Source organism: Falco cherrug, chromosome 9, assembly GCF_023634085.1.
Source record: "Falco cherrug isolate bFalChe1 chromosome 9, bFalChe1.pri, whole genome shotgun sequence".
Taxonomy (NCBI): domain Eukaryota; kingdom Metazoa; phylum Chordata; class Aves; order Falconiformes; family Falconidae; genus Falco; species Falco cherrug.
Genome location: NC_073705.1, coordinates 14,457,111 through 14,479,482, shown reverse-complemented (window position 1 = coordinate 14,479,482; position 22,372 = coordinate 14,457,111). Strand labels below are relative to the sequence as shown.

The following is a 22,372-nucleotide window of genomic DNA, read 5'->3' as shown; positions in this document are numbered from 1 at the left end:
TAAAAGGAAATTTGATTAGAAAATGGCAGTGGGATTGAGATCTTTGTTTTTTTTCTGCGCGCAGCTTGGCTTGGAGATCGCTTGTAACCAAAAATACCCTATTAGTTTTTTAGCTAATCAGCACTTTCCAACTGGGTGGGAGGAGGGAAAAGAAGAGAGAGCAGAGCTGGAGAATTCCTGCCACCAGCTCCCCAGCCAGCAGCTGCCTCTCAGCAGGGACCTGGAGGGTCAGGCTGTGGGGCCAGGACTGTGGTGGGGATGACTTGGGGACTGGAGGGAACAAAGAACGCAGAAGGGGGTGGCATGGCTTCGTGCCTTCCCCTCTCCTCTCCTGCTCGCTGCCATCCCTGTGTTGGGGTTCAGCTGTTTGAATTCCCTGACACAGGGGTGGCTGAGCCTTGGCACGGCGCCAGGAGCTGCCCATCCCATGCCCAGGTTAGTGAGGGATGCTCAGCCCCGGGGGTGGTGAGGCTGTTTTGGGGTGCAGGTGCAGATCTCTCCCCTGTCCGCTGACCCCAGCACCTTGGCGTGTCTGCTGTCTGTCCCCAGGCCAGGCTGGGTGGGAGCCCACCCCAGATGGTAGGAGTCGAGGGGGAAGGATGAGGAAATCAATTAAACAGTGGAGTTAAACACCAGCTTATAACAGACATGGGGAGAGGGGAGGGCTGGAGAGCTGGAAACTACCATGCCCAGGGCTTCCCTACAGATCTTTCCTTGGGGGGATGAAGGAGGTTTTGCAGGTTGTGGGGGCAGCTTTCCCTACACACAGCCCTATTTGAAGCCTGTTTGCATTAATGAATTACTGCTCATCGGCTGAACACCCAGCCTGTATGGCTCTTGTCAGCCTTAACAAGCCCCCGCTGGTGTTCCTCAGTGGGCAAGCAGAGACAGGATGCAATGGGGGGGCCCAGTGCCGCGGAGCTCGTGCCACGATTGATGCTGCTGTGGGTGGCAGAGGGCTGGGTGTTAGGCTGACTCCAAAGCAGCCATCCTTGCCCCCCATCCCAGCCTGCTGCTGGGGACGGTGCCACCTGCCATCGGTGGCTGAATTCACTCCACGACTATTCACAGATGCTGCAATTATGCTGGCAACACCATGTCAAAAACCTCACAGTGGCATCGGTGTGCACACAGGGACAGGAGGGGGTTATTAGCCTGCTATTATCCATTTACCCAGATATCCTGGCTAATCAGCTTTCAGATGGGGAGAATTAATTGGTTTCGTTTGGAGCACCAGACATGTTTAATTGAAATGCATTCTTTCCCATTTCCAAACAGGCGCTTTCTCAGCTGCTGTTGGGGGGGGAGGGGGGGGCTGCAGCCTTCCCATCATGGACCCACATGGCATGGTGCAGCTGGGCTGCAGCGAACCGGTTGTAATAGCAGTGCCCTCCAAACCTCGCTCCATCTGGGAAGGAGCTCTTGTTTCTCCATGCATGCACTCTGCTGGAACACGCTTCAGATCCTCTCTTACAGCTTGGCTGGGGATGCAAGTCCCAGATTTTCTCGTTCCCTTTTAGCATGTAGAGTGGTACATACCAGGGAGCTTGGCAGGGCATCTTGGTGACACTTGGGTGGCATCACTGTGATGCTTGCTGCTTTCTGTGGGCAAGAGCTGCGGCTGGGGGATGGAGTTGGGAGATGAGGGTCCCCAAGGCGGAGTGGGCATGCCTGGTCTGTGATGCTCAGGGCTGTGGAGCTGTGTGCCTGAATAAAACCACTCTGTACTCCTGCTGCTGCTTACCCTGCTCCCAGTCTCTCCAGGGCTTTGTGGCAGCACCAGGCAAGCTATACAGGAGATGGCCACACTGGGTGGCCCCAGATTTGGGTGACTGAGCAGCACCCTACAGCCCTAGCAGAGGTGGAAGGGGGGTGGCAGCTGGTGACATATCATGCAAGGGATAGTATCAGTCCTGCCTGTGAGGATGCAAAGAGAGAAAATCCAGCACCTTTGTGTGTGTGTGGCACTGAGTGAGCCCACCAGCTCCTCCAAACCCTGCCCAGCCCTCTGGGCCGTTGCTGCTGCCTGCTGGCCTCTTCCTGCTCTGGTGCCAGCTTCTCTTAATTAAAGGTCTGTCTCCTCTTTGCAAGAATGCGGCTGTAATTAGAGCTGGGAATAAGGACTGCTTCTCGCTTTGTGAGAACACAAGTGAAAGCTCATGGCTCTGCAAAGGTCCCTGTGGATAGCAGGGATGGAGCTCTGAGCCCTGCCCCGGAAGGGGATGCATTGGCTGGTCCCCAGGGAGTCCCTTCAGGTCCCCACTTCTCAAGTCCTGCTCTTGCAAGGGTGCGGGTTATATTGGTGGTGGTGGGGGCCTCAGAAGTAGTCATAGGTTTTCAAATTGTGGTGCTTTAAATGCAGACTGTTGAGGATGGGAGGGCAGGACTGGACTGCCCCAAATCACTGGTCCTTTCTCAAAATGCACAGGTAACTGGCCTTTTGGAAGTGCCAGCATCTTAGCACCTGTTCAGTGCCTCCCTCCTGCAGCATTTTATGGCAGAAAGATGGAGGTAGGAGCCCTGGTTCCCACTGACTCCTCTGCTCTGCTCCCGTGGTCTTTGATGTCCTATATCCACACAGAAAAAAAGAGGGACTTGAATTGCAGGTGCCTCAAGCTGCACGTGCTTTGAGGTGAGGGCTGTCCCCTGTGTGCAGAGCTCTCCAGAGCTGAAGCTGCTCTGGCTGCACCCTAGGGGTGCAAAGGGCCCCTTGGCAGATGCGAATTCGGCTTTCCCCCTTCCAGCCTGGCAGCTCGACGCCTGCAGTTCCTGCTTGCGGCTCTGCCTACCAGCAAGGAGATTGCTGGCCTCGTGCCCTTCAAAGCACACTTGAAAACAAGTGAGCAAAACAAAGCTGGTGTGTTCCCATCCTTTTATATTCTCGGCTTTTGATCAATACAGCAAGAGAGCAGAGTGAATGAGTTCCAGGGTTTCGGCGAGCCGGCTTGGCGTGGTCCAACATGCTGTGGAACAAAAAGGTTTTTGTGGACCCACGGGTGCATAAGCAATGAGTGTGGGAGGTGTACGGCAGGACAGGGTTTGGTTTTCACTGTGCCGAGTCCCGAGGTTGTTTGGAGGCATCAGACTAGGGCTGGGTAACAGGAACTCTGCGTTCTTGGGCAGGAAGATGAAAAAGCCCTGAAACACCTGAGAAATTTTGTTTCTGTGCAAAGTCCCAGTGAAGTTAATGGAAGTTAAGTGTATGGTTAAGTGCAGTACATAACTGGGCTCTTAACCCTGTGGGAATAGCTGTGGTGTTTGTGGGCTTGCTGAGCTCTTTGATCTTTTCCTTAAAACCAAGTCTCAGATTTGCCTGCTCTGCAATGCATAGGGGCAGCAGTGTATTCCTTCAAATTGTGTATGCGCAAATTGATACAACTTTTTGTTTTGTTTTGGTCTGGTTTTTTGTCTTTTCCTCTGGTGTACGATGCCCCAGGTACCAGTGGAGGCTCCTCTCTGGAGTACGGGGCGCTGCGGTGTGCAATTCCTGTAGTGTGAGTTACAACGCCAGAATTGCAAAGTACCTTGAGGTGCCAAACGCTACATAGACACGTGCGTGGAGCTTTTATCCTTGTTGTGTTTGAATATCCTCCCTCTCCCCCTGGAAAGCAGTGGTTTGTGCTGCTGCTTTTCAGAAAGATGTTCATTACACTGAAATATTTGCACTTTAAATATGGTAAGGCAGTTTTGGTTTTTTTGATACAATAGGCTGGATCGTTCCCAGAGCAGCTGCCAGCTCTGGGCTCAGTAATAAACCTTTAGAAAAAAACAAAACCCAACAGCAACAAAAAGAGCTCTTTTCCTCTATTCCTGGGTGCACAATAGCACCTTCCCATCAGGTCCTCACTCCATAAATTGTTTTGAGATGTCCATAAATAAACTCTAAACCCCTTTTCCAGGCTCTGTCCTGTCTTTGCTCCACCCTGTGCAGAGCAGCAGCACACACCAATGCACTTGGAAGTGTCGGGCTTCTCCAAGAATTATTCCTTAATTATTCCTTAATGCTGTGGTGAATTTTTGTCCATGCTTTGCCAGTTTTTCTGGACAACTGTCCAAGATTTGGCAGGCCCCAGAAGCTGGCTGGTTAATTGAGCAGAAAGGATGCTGTACCGTGTCACTCACCAGCACTTGGAAGCTGGAGGCACAATGTGAATTGTGTTCGTGTTCCTTCATCCGGAGATGTGCATCTCTTATTAGATTAATTTTTTTTTAATATATGCAGAATATACAGTGGGAACAGCATTAATTCGCACTAATGGTTGTGAGATCCACTGAGAATTAACTGCATTTTTTGTAAATTAGTGAGGAAGTGGATAAACACAATTATTGAAAAAACAAGAAAGGTACTTTTGCAACAGCAGTACATGTTACTCATTTATCTGACAAGTGTTCTTTACTTTTAATTATATTTCATCACTTGCTAGCAAATGCTCTGCTGGTAGATTTTGTAATAATTCTAGTAATTTGAGACCCTGCTTCAGTGTTTGTTAAACCTGTTTTTGGAGGGGGTGAGAAGCAGCTGGGTAGTTCAGGTATCCTGCAGTGGATGTGATTTCGCGGGGAGGGGCGGGGGGGCGGGGCGGGGAGGGGATCAGGGCACGGTATTTGGTATTTGACTGCCAGAGGCCCCAGCTGCTGCCTGATAAGCAGAGATAAGCTGTGTACACACTCTCTGGGGGATGCTTTTGTGCACTCGCTGTCCAAACAAAGTGGGTAAACAGGGGGTGGGAGTGAAGGTAGGACCCGCGCTAGGTTTGTGGGGGGGGGGACACAGGGTGGTGGAGGTGCTGGGGTTTGGGTGGTCACTCTGGGGTGTGAAATCAGCCTGGGGCAAAGGCTCCTAAAGGATGTGCAGCTCCTCTGAGTTTTATCCTTTTTTTAGATTAGTGAGTTTAGCTGCATCCCTCTGTCATTGTGCCACCTTCGCACCCCCTTTGCTGTGACTAATACCGGGCTGCTCTGTCCATCGGGGCCATCTGACCAGCAGGTTGGCTTCTTCATCAGATGCTAAAATGAATATTCTGCATTTTTTCCTGGCAGAGGCTGTGGAGGTGTTTGTAGCCTCTACTGGGCAGCGGGTGAAGCATGAACCTGATAAAAGCGGGTCCAGAAAAACACAGTGCGGTGTGGCTTGGCTGGCACAGCCAAGGGCATCATGCGTGATGCTCTGCCATGGCAGATGCTCTGCTGATGGATGGAGCACCTGCATGGGCAGAGCTTAACCCAAAGCTCAGGGCAGGAAAGTCTGGAAAACCTCCAAGATGCTCCCATAGGCAGCACTGCCAGCCCCCAAAGCAGGAGTGGCGTGCAGGGTGAGGCAGGTTGGGGCTCCCATGGGACCGGCTGTCCCTGCCCAGGGGTGCACGCATGCAAAGTGCAGATCTGCAGGTCTGTTGGAGGGGTCTCATTAAGAGGAACCCCCAGCTGACCGTCTCTGCTGTCAGTCGGGAAGCTCTGGAGGGAGGAGGGGGGTGGGGTAGGGTTGTGTTCGCCACTAGCATCAGGCAGAGCAGGCATGGTCAAGCTGCTGTTACTGGTGATTTCAGTGAACCCAAGTAGAAACTGAGCCTTGGAGGACCTCATTGCTCTTCTCTTTCATTTTGGAAGGTATGAGGGCCACACAGTCTCTCTGGTGGTCCTCCTTAATGTTGGGTGGATTTCCATTTGCCCTTCCCCTGTCAGAGGCTGCCCTTGCTGCGATGCAACCACAGGGCAGTCTGACTGGATGTTGGGATGCTCCTCACCTGAGCCAGGTCCTTGTGGGTGGTGGGGGTTGGGGCTCAGGGCTCTGCTGTGAAGATGGTGTGGAGAGGGACATCACATAGGTGGTAGCTCTGCACTTGCTGGTTCTGAGGGACTTGCCTTTAGCCCCATGATTAATTACAAGGTGCTTTGTGTGTTGGTGCAGCGCTGGGCGCTCTCGCCCTGCAATGGGACCATGCCTGTGAGACCTTGCCTGCGCTGGGAGAAACTGGCTGTGGATGTGGTGACCTTTTTGATTTAAAAGCCAGGTTGTTTGTTCGTGATTTTTTCCTCCCCTTTTGGAATACAGTTAAAATGCAATTCAGGAACTGGGTGTAAATGAGCTGAGCAGGATGAACATGTGCAGGGCTGTCTAGTGGGCTCAGTAACTGAAACTTCTCCGGGCGGAGGGCGGGAAGCTTTTGTTTTTGTCCCAGCTTTGCGGTCAGCCAGACTGCCCACATTAGGGAAACATGAGCGTGAGCGCAGGAGACCTTATGCATTTTAAAATCTTCCCTCTCTGAGGGCAAGCTCTGGGTTAGCAGGTCAGCCGATTTAGGTGAACCATTTAGTGTGCATTAAAATCACAATTTATGCAATCTGTGCTCTGGCTTTAAGGTGCTTAATAAAATCACCTCCAGCCCTTCTCTTTCAGTTCACTGCAAATAAATGCCTTTTTTTTTTTTTCTTTTTTAATCATAAAAATGGATTAGGAGTCATTTTGAATTGTTATCCCAGCAAGATGTGCAGCTTGGGATATGTAGGCATGTTCAGTGTGATTGAGGGTTGTGTTTTCTGGTGCTTGCATACAGCCAGTGCCTGGGAGACCATTCAAATAAACACTTACTGGAATATCACATTGCATGTCTGAACGACGCAGAAAAGCTGATTGGCAGGTTCGCTCCTTTTTGTTTCTGTTCTTGGATGAAACAGCAAAATAAAATTCAGTGCGCCTTAAAAAAAATTATGTGGAAATGTGACTTTTTGTCTGACGTTATATTTTTTTAACGTGGAAGAGTCAGAGATTTTAAAGTTATGGTTCCCACAGCAACTGTAACTCTCATCTCGTTGCGTGCGTTATATTTGCAGGACTGTATATGCTATTAAACTGGTGCTCCATGCGTGTACATACAGCAGAGTGTGTGATGGATCTGCACGGGCCTGATGGAGTGATCCTGCGGGAACGCTTCCTTTTAAACCCCTGGGCCAGATCCTGCACTCTCTTGCACCACTATAAGCCCATTCAGAGAGGGTGGTACATAGGTGCTGTCAGCTCTGGGCAGCATTAGGTGACACACTTGTGATAAGAACAACTGCAGAAGGCAGTACCCCGTCATTGCTGGAGCTCAGCAATGTTGTAAGAGCTGTGGAAAGAGGAGAAAAAAGATGTAATACAGTTCTCTTCGGGCCACAATTCAAGCAGCCATCCCTGCTCAGCAAAGCGCTGAGGCGTGTGCTATAGTCTCATGGACTGTAATGGGAATTAAACACATATTTAAAGTTAAGCGTGTGGTTAAGCACCTTGGTGAAGCAGTGCTCGAATGGGGATTTGAAGCATACAGGGAGAAAATGCTGTATTTTTTAGTAGATTTGCCCTGTGTCATTGCTGTCTTTTATGGAGAGGTGGAGTTGAGTGGTTTTGAGATCAGGACTGGATCCAGATCTCTTTGGAGGGGTGGTTTTTTTTTTGTTTGTTTGTTTGTTTTTTTTGTGTGATGAGGTTTTTTTTTGTGTGTGTCTTTTTGTTTGGTTGGTTTTTTTGGCTTTTTTTTTTTATTTTATTGCATTCCTGGTGGTCATCTTTTCCTCACTAGCCTTCATGCTGGCTTGCTGTTTGTCCTTGGTCTGCCTCAGTTTCCCTGTCTTGTGCTCACCTGCCCCTGGGCTCATTTACAGAGCCTTGCAGCGTGCAGGGGTGCGTGCCATCAGGGGGTGGTTGAGATTGCTAGACAGGGGTGGGCCCCCCATCCCCAGACAAAAGCTGCCTGCTCTCAGCAGGGGCAGTTGTCAGGACCCCTGCATTCCTGAGGTATTCCAGCACTGCTCCACGTTTTGGGAAGGTGACATCCAGTGACTGAGATGTCTCGGCTCTCCTGGAAGCATCGTGCTTTTTGCTATTATGCTGCTTCTTGAATGATCCTTACTGTAAGTCAAAGCTCCCAACTTGTCATGCCATCCATGCAGGAAGGCAGCAAGCGTGTTTCCATCCCTGGCTTATGTTGTCACATCCTTTCTGCCGACGAGGCTGTGTAAGGATTGAGCAGGCTTGGTTGGGTCTGTGCCCACAGGAGCATCTCCTGAGACAGGACTCGGTGCCTTCCTGAGCTCTAGGTGCTACTGCTCTATTTCTGTCCATGAGCCCTGATTTCCTCTTGTAGATGTGACTGCTTCTTGCAAAGCCTGTTTCCCAAAGCCCTGTTTCTTTTCTGTCCTCTCCCTCCTTGTGTGCATTCGGTTGGCTCCCATAACCTCCCTTGCCCTTGTGTGCCATGTGCGTTAGTGGACAGAGTGATCCAGGGTCTCTTTGCTCTGCCTGAAGGGATGTTGGTATTTCTGGGGCCTCATCTGCCTTTTTAGACTCTGATGCAATAGGCCAGTGTGTATGGACATGGAGAGGCAGGCAGAGGTGCTGTGGGTGCAGAAACCTTGGTTTTTGCAGGAGACAGCCAAACCTCTCCTGTTATGGGGCAGACAGCTGGAGGCTGGTGTTATCCCTGCTCTAGGCAAGTGCACGCTGTAACACCGTTTCCCCAGCCCTGCTTTTTCTTTTAAAACCGGAGGGATTGTGTGCCATCTGTGGTTATGTCCTGTCCTTCAGGAGGGCGAGGAAGCGGCAGGGTGCAGAGGAGGTCATGATAAACGGCCATGCGCAGGGAAGTGAAGACTCTAAGAGATGTCTGCAGAGATCAGCCTTATTTTTCATTGTTAATGATCTGAAAGAAGGTGCAAACAGCATGTTAATTAAAATTTGCAGAAGAAATGTTTAAATCGAGAGGTGCAGCAAAGAGCAGTAATAAGGCAAAGGAGTCCTAGGGAGAAGCTGGTGTGGTGCAGAGGTTTGATTTGAGAAGGGAAGAAGCGGACTCTATGCGACCCAGTATGTTAAATGTGGTATTTTTCTTCCAAAGTCACCCTGAGCACAGCTCAGTTGGGGTGTGGGTGTCCTGGCACAGGGTCTGGCCTGGCAAAGGGACCTACTGGCAGAGCCAGGAGGGAGAGGATGGACAGACCTGGGGCTGCTCACTGGCCAGCTTGGGCACCAGTGGGTGTCTTTGAGTTTGGCTGCAACAGAGGGTTCAGCCGAGGGGACTGATTGCCAATTAACAGACACTGCTATATTGGCTAACAAGGATGATCCCAGCTCAGCTTCTGGTTGTGGTTTGCACTGGGATGTGGCTGTGGAGGGTCTGTGCTCCAAGCCTCTGCCTGGTGAAACGGCATTTATAGGGTCTCTGTGCTGCTGTTGGCCATTGCTTTTAGTTAAATCAATTAGAAATCTGTTAGCTCAAATTACAGCATGGGTAAAACCTAATGCAAATGTTTGCTACACCTACTTATTGAGCGCTGCCTTATTATAGCCCTTGGCAATGGCAGGAACGAGCGAGGAGAGGTTTGTGTACCGAGCTGTGGAGGTCTGAGGTTTGGTCTGTGCTGGTGGCATCTTCCTCTCTGGTGTGGCAATAGGTGGACGTGCCTTACCTGCCCACTTGTGTCCAGGGTCTGGTGATGCTTTTTGTGCCTGGGTTGACCTGGGAGGGGATGAAATGCTTGAAAGAGAGGTAGGATGTTATAGAGCTGAAATGTGAGTAAGAAAAAATTGAGAGTGTGGAAGACCAGAAGAGACTGTGGGGTCATCTGCTGTGCCTTCCAGTGCTCAAGTGCCCTCCCAGCACAAAGACCCCCTGAAGCCTTTATTTCTCACTTGAAATAAAACATAACATTTCTAAAAGCATCCAGGTTTGATTTAAAAAAAAAAAAAAAAAAAAATGACAGTGATGGATAATCCATTACAACCCTTGGTAAATTGTTCTAGTGTTTAATTACCTTCACAGCCGAAAAGGAAAGAAGTAGTACACAATGTGAAGAGCTCTGAGGATTGCATGGTTATTTCTGAGACCTGTTTGTGTACTGTGGTTCACCTGCTGGGACGATGTAGGGCAGCGTGACGTCCCGGCACTCTGACCGCATAGGGTGCGATGGGTGCTTTGTGCGGGGTTTGTGTGGGGCAGAGCCCGGCTGTCCTGGGGACTGTCCTTGGAGTGGTGGCCCTGGGGCTGCGAGAGCCCTCTTCCACCCAGCAGCAGGAAGGTAGCAATGGGGCTGGTTGTCAGCACAATGTGGGACAATAACTGTTTTTGGATGTTATGTGGGAGCAGTAGCGGCTTCAAAGTTGGAAAAGAAATGGGGATATTTTTTTACCCCAGGGCAAAACCTGGTGTCAGTGTTCAGAGGAGGCAGCAGAAGTGGTTCAGGTCAGCACCAGGCTGAATGTTGGGCTTTTTTGCACCACTGTTGCTTTGACCTGGAGAAGGGATGCTTTGGTGTAACAGGTCTCCCTAGCCTAAACCATGTTCTCCTCCAGCCTGGGACCTCAGCCCACTCTGGCGTGGCGGCTGGCAGACCAGCAGGGCTTGCTTTGGTAACGCCTGGGCTGTGTTGCTGCAGTTGTGCTGTGTTTGACTGTAAAGCTGCAGGGCTGGAGGCTCCGTCGGGGAGCCACGCCATGTCCACCCCGCTACGGGGACCAGAACTGGCCAAGCAGAGTCTGTTGAGACTCAGAGACCAGGCTGGAGCCTGTTGCAGGGAAGTGTGTCCAGACCCCAGATGAGCAGCAGCAGCAGTCCCTCGCCTTTCACCGCTTTGGTAGGGAAGGGGGGTGGCTTGCATTTGAAGAAGCACGTGCATCCTCTTGCTGCTCAGAAATTGCTCAGCATCTCAGATAGATGCCCAAACAGTGACCACCCTCCAGGTCAGCAGCTTGGCAGCCTTCATCATTTATATGAGCGCCCAGTCTCTTGGGCTTTGAGGTGGCTTCTTCCATGAGTGTTCCTTCTGTGCTTCAAATAAGTCCCAGCCTTGCTGCTCTCCAGCTTCGGCTGAGGTTTGCTCCAGTGCTACGAGCTTTGCCGTTCTGCACACGCATGGGTTGTCCCGACCAGCCCTCTTCTCACTCTTCCTCTTCCACCTCCTCCCATGTCCTCTGCTCTCCTGTGGGTCTCAGCAACCCCCTGGTGCCCAGCAGCTCCCACTTGGCCAGCGCAGGGCACGCGGGAGCACGGCGGGAAGGACATTACGTGGGAGAATATGCATGTTCACAGCTCAGAGGATTAAAGGCCCGTGTTCTTATCACTGCAGAACAGAGTATTATAAATCCAGCCTTAGAATACCAAATCCCCGCGCGGCTCGGCCATTGTTTGGGAATATTAAAAAGCTCGGAGACAGAAATAATCAGTTTCCGAATGACACGTTGTCAAATAAAACATTTCTCATATTATCCCTTCCTTCCCCTTTCTCTCTCCCGCTCCCTCAGTTGGATAATTTAACATGAAAAATAGATTAAAATGAGGCTGGCTTGAATGCCTCCTAAGTTGGACTTTTTTTTTTTTTTTCCTTTTCTTTTTTTTTTTTCCCCCTTCCCCTTTCCCAGGAAGCTCTCCGGGCATGTGCAGCGTGGTTAAACAAGCAGCTGCTAGCACAGGGTCAGGGACAAAAGGAGCATGTCAAAACTGAGCTGGCTGCTGTGGGCCCATGAGTGCTCCCCCGGGGGGCTGGCACGGGCACCCCCAGCCTATCCCAGGCAGAGGGGGACGTTGTCTCCATACCTGACAGAACAATGCTTTCTGGCTCGTCCCCAAAGGATGTGGGAGCCACAGCTGAGCTGGGCTGGGAGCCCTCAGCTTTCTGGAGCCAACCCTGTTGTTTCCGAGCTGGGCGGGGGGAATGGCACACTAATAACATCTGTGCTTTTATGCCTTTTGGTAATTTTTCCTAAGCAGAGAGATCTTTAATTTAATATGCTAACAGGTTTATCTGCTCCGGGCTGTTTCACGGGGGCTGATGCAAGGTGAGCCCAGCCAGGCAGATACACGGCCCCAGCACTGCCGCAGGTGCCCGGACCGTTTCCTTGGGTCCAGATGGCAAAGCAGCTCCTCAGGCAAGGCTTTATTGGTCACCCTGACTGTTTCTGAGCATCTGGGTTGTCTCCAGTTGTGCTTTTCAAGGGAGGACAAGTGCCTGTGGGTACAGAGTGTTCTGTCCTGCAGCCACTTTGCAGTTGCAGAGAGCAGCCATACAGAAGTGACATCCAGCCAGGCAGCTTGGGTGCTTGATGGTGAAGCCTTGGAGAAGGCTTTTCCCAGTAGTCCTGTCCACCAGTGTTGTTTTGAAACCCTTCTGTAATATCAGAGCCCTTGCTTTGCTGGCTGTGCTGTCTGGTTTGTTGTGTTGAAGTTTGTGACCCTGCTGTGTCCTTGTCACTGGGCCTCCCTTTCACAGGGTCTGGTGTGCTGTGGTTTTTCTCCTGCGAACTGGGTTTCCAAGGAAATGTCCCCAGTTTGATGCCAGGGAGTGTGGGTGGCTCATTCCAGGCAGCTCCTGTGATGCTCTGGGGTCTCCGTGAATCAGGTGCTGTGCAGACCTGAGGAGATGCCTGTCTGCTCCTCCAGGTTGGGGTGTCCATGCTGTTACTTGCTTGTGAGCATGGAAGGCCGCGAAGGGTCCTCATCCCACTGGACCGATCCTTTAAGTGCTCTGGTACTTCAGGGCATGAACCCAGACTGCTCACCTAGCCTTGCCCTTCTCCCTCGCAGAGATCCCTGAGCATCTCCTGGACACTACAACACCTTTCCTGCATGTTACCTAAACTGGAGAAATCAAGCTGAGCAATGTCCTCCTGAATCCCCAAGCCTGCTCCTGTTTGTAGCAATTAGTGGGGAGAGGAGGTGGTCCTGATGTGGGAGAGGCTGGGCTGGGCTCCTGTCTGCAGGAGGTTGTGGTGCCAGGGTGAAGCATCCAGGGAAGCATCTCTCCTCCTTCTGAGGCTTCTCCCCCATGTAGCTCATCCTGTGAGCTGCAGTTTTTGATGCCACCTCTTTACAGCTGATATTGTTTACGAGTCAGACCCACGCTCCGGGTACAGCACGGTGCTTTGTATCTAATGCGGAGGAAATATTTGCTTGTGTCTGCTTCGCCTTTGCATGCTTTGTAAAGTTCTGGGCTGTGGCATCCCCTCTGCCAGAGAAACGCCTGCCCTGCCCTGGCTGTTCCACGTCACGCTGCAAAGCCCCGATTGCTCATGCTGCTCCTGATTTACATGCCCTGCTTTTCTTGTCTGCCATGGGATAAAATTGCTCCGATGCTGTGGAGATTAAGAGGCTGGTAACTGGCATGTGCACAGCTCCTGCCTGCATGGAGGTGAGCAACTGGCGGAATTTAACCTCCAGAGCAGCCAGAGGCAGGGCTGACGCCCTTTGGAACTTCCTAGCCCAGCTCCCCTGGCAGAGGAGGCTACTTCCATGGGTGTAGAGCTATTTAGGAAGTTTATTATTTTGGTTAAAAAAAAAAAAAAAATGGTAACGTAGCTGGGAGTTGTATTGAATAAAATTTGGAGGTGGGGAAGAGGAGAGCTTTGCAGAGAGGGGTCTTGGTCTGGAATATGCTGTGCTGTGCCCCCAGGTTTGCAGCTGACGTCTCACTGAAACCATAGGCAAATCACAACCAGAAATGATGGAGCTGGGCTAACTGTGCCCTGGGGAGCGGCAGTTGCGCAGTGCCATTTGTTGCACCGTTGTTTGTGTGAAATGTTGTGTCTGCTGAAGCTTTACTGCTCCCGTGTCGGTGGCTGGGTTGTTTTAATGAGGTTTTTTCTCTTAAGTGGTGGGATGTGATTGCCACCTCTGTCATGTCCCGGTGCAGGGTGGGAGGGGGTGCGTACCCACCTCAGGCCCCTCTGCGTGTGGCTGGGGGGACCCAAGGGATGAGTGATAAGAACAAAGTCCCTGGGAGGGTGTGCAGAGCTGAGCTAGGGGTGTCACTGTGCCATCCCTGGCTAAAGGCCACCTCTGACACCTTGCTCCACCTGCCAGTGATGTCCTGTTCTGGAGGTGGCTTCCCCACGTATCCACCTGTATGTGTGCGTGGGGTGTTGCTGAAAGGATGCTCTGAGGGTGGAAGAGGAGAGGGTCCATGGACAGTGGCTGCAGCATCTCCTGATGCATCACCGCACCTTCTGCATCTCCTGACCTATCCCTGTGCCCTGTACCTCTCCTGACCCATGCCCTTTGCTCTCCTCTGCAGGGCGGGCTGATCGCACTGCTCCTGCTTCTCTTGGTCTTCATGGTGGCTCTGTACGCCCAACGGCGCTGGCACAAGCGCCGCCGCATCCCCCAGAAGAGTGCCAGCACGGAGGCCACTCACGAGATCCACTATATCCCCTCGGTGCTGCTGGGCCCCCAGGCCCGTGAGAGCTTCCGCAACTCGCGCCTCCAGGCCCACAACTCGGTCATCGGGGTGCCCATCCGTGAGACCCCCATCCTGGATGACTATGAGGATGAGGAGGAGGAGGAGACACCGCGACGGGCAGAACCCAGCACCAGGGAGGATGAGTTTGGCAGCCAGGTGACGCGGACGCTGGAGAGCCTGGGCCGGGGCGGGGAGGAGAAGCCTGACTACGAAAAGAAAGGTTTGTGGCTTTTCTGTCTCCTCTTTTACTGTCCGCATCTCCTGCCAGCATGTCTGTCCTGTGTGGTGTCATCTAGAGAGGATTGCTCATCCATATATAGCCCCTGTGGCTGGTGCTTGGCTCTCCAGGCTTTGTTCCTCAGCTGTCTACAAGGTTCTTTGCAGACCTTGTTCTAGAGCTGCCCTTCCTGAGGGAGGTATCACCTCTGGATGGTACTGGGGAAACTGAGGCACAGTAGCTGTGAGCTCTCAGCTGTCATTGCCAGCCCCGAAGACCAGGACCCCATGTCTCGCAGCACTCCCTGACTGTGCTTTGCTGGTGGCTTGGGTGCCATAGAAGCGTGAGCTGTGCGCTTGGGAGCTGCATGGAGATGGGGGCGCATAGGATTTGACCCGTCTCCTTTGTGAACATCTTCTTCCAAAACCAGTCTCCTGTTCCCAGCATGAGCCTGCCTGGTGTGATGAGATGGGAAGCTGATGGCTCTGCTTTCGAGCTGGGTGGTATATCTGGTCCTAGCAATGGCAGGGGCCACTGTGAAACTCCCGGTGCATTAGGGGATGCCTGCCTGGGGGAGCAGAGCTGGCATTTCCCCACGGAGGGGAGATGCTTTTTTTGCCACGGGCTTGTGCAGCACCGTGCACGGGGCAGCATGGAGGAGGCATCCCTGCTGCTCTAGCAGTGCTGGAACTCCTCTCTTCTCAACAGGATGGGAATGCTAGGATTCATCCCAACGTCTTGCCGTGGGTGAGTGCTAGCACATGGGTATCAATCAGGCTGGTCTGTACTTTCTAGGTGGCAGAAATGTTCATTGCCTTGCTGTTGAGTAGGGCATCAGTTCTAGCGAGGCAGTGTGTTGGTGTGCTGGGGCTCTGCCAGCCTGCTGAGCCTTGATGCTCCTCAGAGAGCTGCTCCATAAAGCAGTGCTTTCCGGTAGCAGCAAAACATCCCCTGTGCTTTATTCTCTGAGCAATCAGACAAACGATCCTGTAGTCACCCGCAAACAAAGTCATCAGGGCTGTAGATTTGAGACAAGCACATAGAAGCCCCGTGTGGAGCTGTACATGGCAGATTAGAAGATTCTCATTGTGGGCAGAAGCACAGAGCTGAATCCATGTGGATCCGACGGATGGACGCAGATGTCGAATGTGAACCATTTCCCACCTATAGTGTTTGGTATGGCAGGTAGAGTGCTATATAGCATCTGTAGGTCAGATTAGAAAGAAGCCTGTATAATTCCATAAGTGTGGGTTCTGGCTGCTTGTAAGGTGTAATACTGGACAACACCGCTCTTCTGAGGTATAAATCTTCTGCTGGCAGCTGCAGGGAGCAGGGCAGCGAGAGCTGGGCTGGCGTGCCCCGTTCCTGAGTAGGCAAGGTGCTGCAGATGCTTTGTGCCTTCCCTGAGTGTGCTGGGCTGGGATTTGGGGGAGCTCTGGTCCTTTTGGGGTTCTTCCTCTCCAGAGCTCTGCCCAGCTCAGGAAGAAAATAGTGTGTGTGGGGTCCCTCTGGGTAAAGCATTCCAAAATGGGCACAGCGGATAGCCAAAGGTTGGGCGCAGTAGGACAGATGGGCAGGGTCCTCTGCGGTCACGGTGTCCGGGATGGCACTGTCGCTGGCTGTAGCGCCATGCAGGAGCAGAGGATGTGCGTACGGACAGGGCTCGCAGTGCTCCTGCAAGCTGAGCAGCTGGGGAGGCACGTTATCTGTGTCAGCCCGTACGGCTTCTGCTGGGAGAGACCGAGAGACAAAACCATGGGTGACAGATTCCGGTGGTGTCTCTTAATGCACTACTGGAAGGCACCCAGGAGCTCTAGGAGGTGGTCAGTGCGAGAGCCTATATAAAGCAGTCCAGACTGGCTGCTCTTTATTTCATTCTCTGAACTGCAAATAAAACTCGTGCTGCCAAACCATGTTGTTCTGCGCTTGGAGAACCGTCCCTGAGGGGGCCGGGCAGGGTCTGTGCATGGGGATGGAGGGACGGCAGGCTGCACGGGTACAACTGTGTGACTCGGAGGGATATTTCTCCTGCATGGAGAAGAGCAGCGCTTTCCCTAGAGTGTTTTGGCTAATGCACACTTGATTGCTTGCATTTTTAGTCTGTCTCTCAGAAGCTGCAACACCCACCTCTGCTTATTGAGCTGTTGTTAGAAGCCATTTAATGTTGTTCACCTGCAATGAACAGTAAAATACATTTGAATAAACAAAAGCAAAGTACATTAGTGCTAATTGCCGAGTGACTCTGGAAGGAGTGAGGAAGGGATGCTCCAGCTCACTCTGTGCAGGGAAAGGGCTCTTGGGGTGACCTCGACCATCCCTCCCTTCTTCCCGTGAGCCTGTGGGCTTCCCGTAAAGACTGAGCGGTCCCTGTTGGAGCATCCGTGGTGGCGGAGCTAGAGGACAGGGATGGGGACAGAGAGTCTTCTTGGCTCTGCAGAGGAGACTGCGGCTCTGAGTGACGGAGCCAGGGAGAGCACAGATGATGCATTGTCTCTGGAAAGCAGGTCCCTGCACTTGTGATGATCCTAAGTGGTGGCTGAGGTTGTGTTTCTTCCATCCTTAAAATGCTTTTTACTCTTTCTTCTTTTAAACAAGGTTATTATGATGGTGATGGTTTGCTAACAAACACGGAGGTGCCCAGGGGTCAATCTGCCATCCTTGAGTGCTGATCTGAGCATCCCTGTTGGCATTCCCCTTTGTGTATGGCTGGCTGTTACCAGCCTGTGGTGTTAAGAGATGTTTCCCCAAGCCTCTGCTCGACGAGAATGAACAAATAAAAGCCTTCATATATTGTAACTGAGGTACCTTTTTTATTCTTTCATATTCTCTTCTTTGTTTTGCTTTTCTATAAATTATTTAGAGTTGTGTGAGTGGGGGAGACAGCAGTAACTGCATTTCAGTCCTCTTCAAAACATAATAGTAAACAAGATCTAGGGCAGAATATTAAACTATCCAAGGGCTTCAGGAGTTGGCAATAAAGAACTACTTTTATTGACTGAGAAATCCCCCCAAGCCAGGGCTGCAAGCTGCCTGCAGGGCCAGGGCTACTCTAGGCTGTGAGATGTGTTCACAAATGCTCCGACCAGTTCAGCACATGATGCCGCCGGGCTCTGCAGCTTGGATGGAGGCAGGTTTGTGCCTTGCCTAGTCTGATCCTTCCAAACAATGCCAGTTCACTGTGTGTTTCCTTCCAGATGGGCTTTGCTCCAGGAGTCGACCTATGGTATGTGCTAGTTACTCCTCTGCTGAAGCTAGTCAGAACCTGGATTGTCAAGGATAAGGTGGATGTAGTTCAGATCTAGGATTTCTAGACTAGAAAGATAATATAAATGCTGTGGGCTTTGCACTCTGACCTGATCTGCATATGCATGGAAATGCAGTGATTCAGGACGTGGTGGATGTGCTGTGCACACAGGCGCTTCGACCTGCCCGAGCGGCAGATGCAGCTGGGATTCCCCTGGGGATGCAGCAGGTGGGGTGGAGAAACTGCAGTTGGTGTGAGCAGACACTGCCTACCTGGAGATCCCCAGGGACTGGAAATCAGTTCTGCTTGGGCATGGTTTTAGAGGTGCATTGAGGATGGATGCATCAAGGCGAACCCAGCTGGAGCTTGGCCCTAGCTCGAGGACAGGATCAGCCTTTCCCCTGGTGTCCGGCTGCATGGCTGGAGCCACCAGGTTTCAGCATGAACACCAGAGCTGGGTGAGAAGCTGTGCCCACATCCCAGGGAGTCCGTCAGCACCCAAAGGAGCAGCTCTCCTTGCTGCTCTTGCAGCGTAACATTGTGATAAGACAGCTGGGACTTGTCAGCAGGCTCCAAAAAGTATCATCACTGGGGCTGTCACTAGAGGCTCTTTCAAGTGTCACTTCCCAACAGTAATTACCAGGGATGGCAAATCCGAGGAAGATGGAGCATTTCGGCTCACCCTCCACCTGCCTGCGCTGCTTGCTTTCCCCCACGTGCCGGGCAGTGATTGATTTGCAGGTGCTGGGTTGTGCCGGCGGCGGGTGCTTTCTGTCACTGGGGATTTGTGCACCCTGCACTGTGTGGCTGTTGGGCTCAATTGCCATTTCCATGAGGAAGAGTGTAATTTTTTTATTCCCCATGTGGAGCTTCTGGATGTATCAGGTCAGGCAGGGAATTGCAGTGGATGACTCTGCTACATACAGCTCTGCAAAATGGGAGAGAAGTCCCGGCCCAGGTGGTCGAGCAGCACAAATGTTTTGCGAATGACAGGCGAGCCGAGCACAGATCAGCGAGCCAAACTTTCCTCCCAAGTCTCGGGCAGTGCTCTGCAGCGATGCAGGTGGGAGAGCTGCTCCTGCACAGTGCCGGAGCATCTGAAGTGAAGCTCAGCACAAAGAAAACATGGGAGCAATGTGCTGAATAATGACATCTAGCAACAAGCGCGTCTGAGTGATAAAGTTAATGAAATTACAGGTTCTGACCTGATACCAGGCTCTGCTGTGGGTAGATAAACAGCAGGGCAAAGATGAGATGTTTATTTCTCCCTAGCTGCAGTTGTAATCTGGATGCGCTATGCAGGGCCATTAACATTATTACTGTTATGCAAAATCATTTTTGACTTGGGGGAAAAAAAGAAAGAGCGAAAGAAAAATCCCCAACTCCCTAGAAAATGGAAAGCTGACAAAATTAGAATTGCAGCAGGAGCACAAACTGACCTGGTGACATTGCACAGAGCCCAGATGAATTTCGACAGAAGAAAAATCTGAGGCAGTTTAAGAAGAAAAGTAGTCCTTTTTTTATTATTAATATAATAAAATGAAATCGAGCAAGGAAGGAGGCAATAGCCAGACAGTCCTAATTAGCCCAAAGGATCCCTTTGTGCTGATGTGGAAAGGGGCCGTGCTGTCTCTTCGTGGTTTTGGGTTCTCTCTGGCAATTAGGAGGTCTCCAGCCTTTTTGTACTGTGTGTGTGTGGTGCCAAGTGGGGTCTGCTGGTGTGGGGTGCAGTTTCTGGGGTCTTGGTCTTTGCCAGGAGACCTCCCGTGTCCAAACCCAGTCCCTGTGTGTACACAACATACTGCATTTAAGGGAATTTGGGTAAATTTGGGTGGTGTCACTGTCCTCAGTGCCTCTGTCCCTGCTTCTCTGGGTGGTTTCCAGTCCATGCTCCTGATGATTTCTGCTCTCCTGCCTTTCCCAAGCAGATGGCCTCGAGCTCCAGCCCCTGAGGAATTCCTAACTTGCTTTTGTCTTTTAATACACTTGGCTCTCGTCTTTACTGACAGTTTCATCCTACAGTGGCAGGAGCCCTTTGCTTCTGTCCATCAAGTGCTGCTTGAGGGAGTCTGGCCCCCGGTCTATCGCAGATGGCACCGCTGCATCCCCAGATGGGATGTTGCTGGATGCAGGTAGGTGGGGTTAGTAAACGAAGGCAGATAGAAGTCCAGCAAGCCTGAATATGGGGTTACCCACAAGTTCCCCAATGAGAAGATTTTGCCAAACCAAATCTGCTACAGATTGGTGAGAAGCAGAACTTCTGCCTAGTGAAAACTGAGGAGAAAATAGATGTCAGACTTGATTGAAAATCGAGTATCTGCAATTCCAGTCCTCCAACAAAGGACCTACCTTTATTTTCTCAGTTTCTTTCATGTTCAAAAAAAGAACTTTCCAAGCGAGCCTTTGTGCTGGCTTCACAGACTCTGCAGTCTGGGTATGGCCTCCAAGTCTAGACAGGAGACAGGACTTATTACTGATGGTACCAATGATTAATACCGTAGGCATATCAAAGTTGTGGTTGTGCTGTCATCTTGAATTCATATCTCCTGGACTTCCTTCTCACCTGCTGTGTTAACTTAGGTAAACCTCTGAAGTTTCTCTTACTTAATCCATGGATGCTTTTCTCTGTAGTGGTAGTAAGAGGCTTTTGAGCATGCCTGAAAGATGGTCTGGCACCTTGAGTGAACCTGGAGATGTAGGTTCAGCTCTGCTCTGCCACTGGCTGCTTTGGTAACCCTGGTCGTGTCACTTAATGGTCTAGTCCTCATCTGTGAGTTGGAGAGGGGAGTCAAGCCAGAGAGCAGACTGGGCAGCATGAGGAAATACTGAGAACTGCTAATGTAAGGGGTTGTGGTCCCAGCAGCCTCCCAGCCGGACTGATCTGATGATGTCTGGGATGTGCTGCAGTCTGGGAGAACTGTGGGAGAAGGGTTTGAGCCAGGGGAGACAAATGGCTTATGTTTGAGATAACACAGAAAGGCAGGGGAATGGTCCTGGTGATGAGGAGGGGGGCTTCTTATGCCACCCACCAACGCTGGAGCAGCTGTTCTGGTGGCCACATCTCAGTCATCATCTTCACACCCAGTGAAGGCTCCTCTACGGGAGAGGTAAGGCAGTGCTCTGGCCCGAGGTCAGTGTCAGGGCTGGGGGAAGGGATGTTTGGGGGGCTGAGATGTGAGCGAGGAGGGCAGGTGGTTTAGCTGTGCCCTACAGCCGCTGTTCATTACAAGCATGTGAGCTCGGCAGTATTTTGGAGGTGAGATTTGAAGACAGGATGTGCGTCGGGGGCGATGCCCTCGTGATGGGCAGGGTGACAGTGTTGCCCTCCGTGATGGAGAAGGGAAAGCCCGTGGGCAGGAGGGAGGTGGCTGACCTGATGTTGCCATCTCTGAGGTGACAGCCCGGTGTCCCTGGGGGAAGGTGGGTGCCTGGCCGGGCTTGTGGCTGGCTGCCGGCAGGGAGATCCCCGCCGTGTCGGCGTGTGCCATCCTGGTGCCCATGCGGCCATGCCAGGGCTTTGAGCTGCTGTCTGCAGCTGCCGCTTGCTTGGGTAGGCAGATGTGGTGCCACCCTGAATCTGAGCATTAACCAGAGGCTTTCTGAGCCTTTAATAAATAAAATGATGGCTTAACATTTGCTGGGGCTGGAGGCTAAAATGGGACAGTGCGTCAGGCTGGCATCTGATGTGTCTTGGGGCTCTGTCTTCTTTCCAGTGACCTGATGGGATCACGACCCTCTTTGTACGTGATCAGCTTTTCCCAGCTCTAATCTCTGCCAACTCCTTGTGTAATTTACAGAGACCTTTGAAAATGTATATTCACGTAGCCTGCCAGTGGAAAGTGTTTTTGCAGTCCACTATTCCTGGCTGAAAAACCTGGCTGCAAATTTCAGCTTTGAAGAAATAATAAAATAATAATAATAATAATAATAATAAAAAAAAATGAGGCCCAATAGGGTAGGAGTTGAGTCCCAATTCAGGAAAGCATTTAAACACATGCTTAACTAGTATGTCTAGTTATTAGAGAAATTAGACCTTTTTTTTTTAAGTCCAACATGCTTAATTCCAACTGATTTGAGTGCATTAATGAAGAGAATAGGGTCCCCAGCTGCAGATGTTACAACAGATATGCCATGGGTCATTCCCTTTAGTTTTATGGTAATGCCAGCTCTAACTTTAATGTTGATTTGAAAGTGTCCGTACTTGCCAGGGCAAAGCTTTGCTTTCCAGAGGCATAAACACAATCATAATTAATATATTAATTGCTTTTCAAGCTCTAAATGGAAAGCTACCAGGCTGGAACTTTACATTTGTTTTGCTCATCCCATCACATTGAACTGATTGCCTCCATCCCAAATCTGTGTTGTCCTCACCAATGTGGGGGGAGGGATTGATGGTCTCCTGGCCCGGTGGTCCTGTGGATCATGCTCCCCCTCCTGTACACCCCCAAGAAAGTGGCCTACAGCAGCATCATGGGTGCATAGGAGCATGCCCAGGAGGGCTCTCGGCAAAGGCCATGTCCCTCCTGTCTCCAGCAATGGCTCAGCAGGGATGGGGAAGCTCCCAGGGGTTGGTGGCCTCCCCTGATCCTGTGTCCCCTGGGCTGAGGGAAGTGCTGTGCTGGCATGTGCTTAATGACTAATTAATGCTTAAACATCTCGGCCCAGCCAGGGCTCTTCCTGGCCCCCAGCGAGCGTTGCTGTTGAGGAAA

General features: G+C 51.4%; 1 protein-coding gene across 1 annotated transcript in view; it reads left to right on the top strand.

Annotated features, from left to right (window-relative positions):
- Positions 1 to 22,372, top strand: part of ASTN2 (astrotactin 2) — a 353,993-nt gene that overhangs the window by 77,703 nt on the left and 253,918 nt on the right. The window contains exon 3 of the mRNA XM_055720179.1: positions 14,038 to 14,422. Coding sequence (XP_055576154.1) covers positions 14,038 to 14,422 — 385 coding nt within the window. The remainder of the gene's footprint in view (positions 1 to 14,037; positions 14,423 to 22,372) is intronic.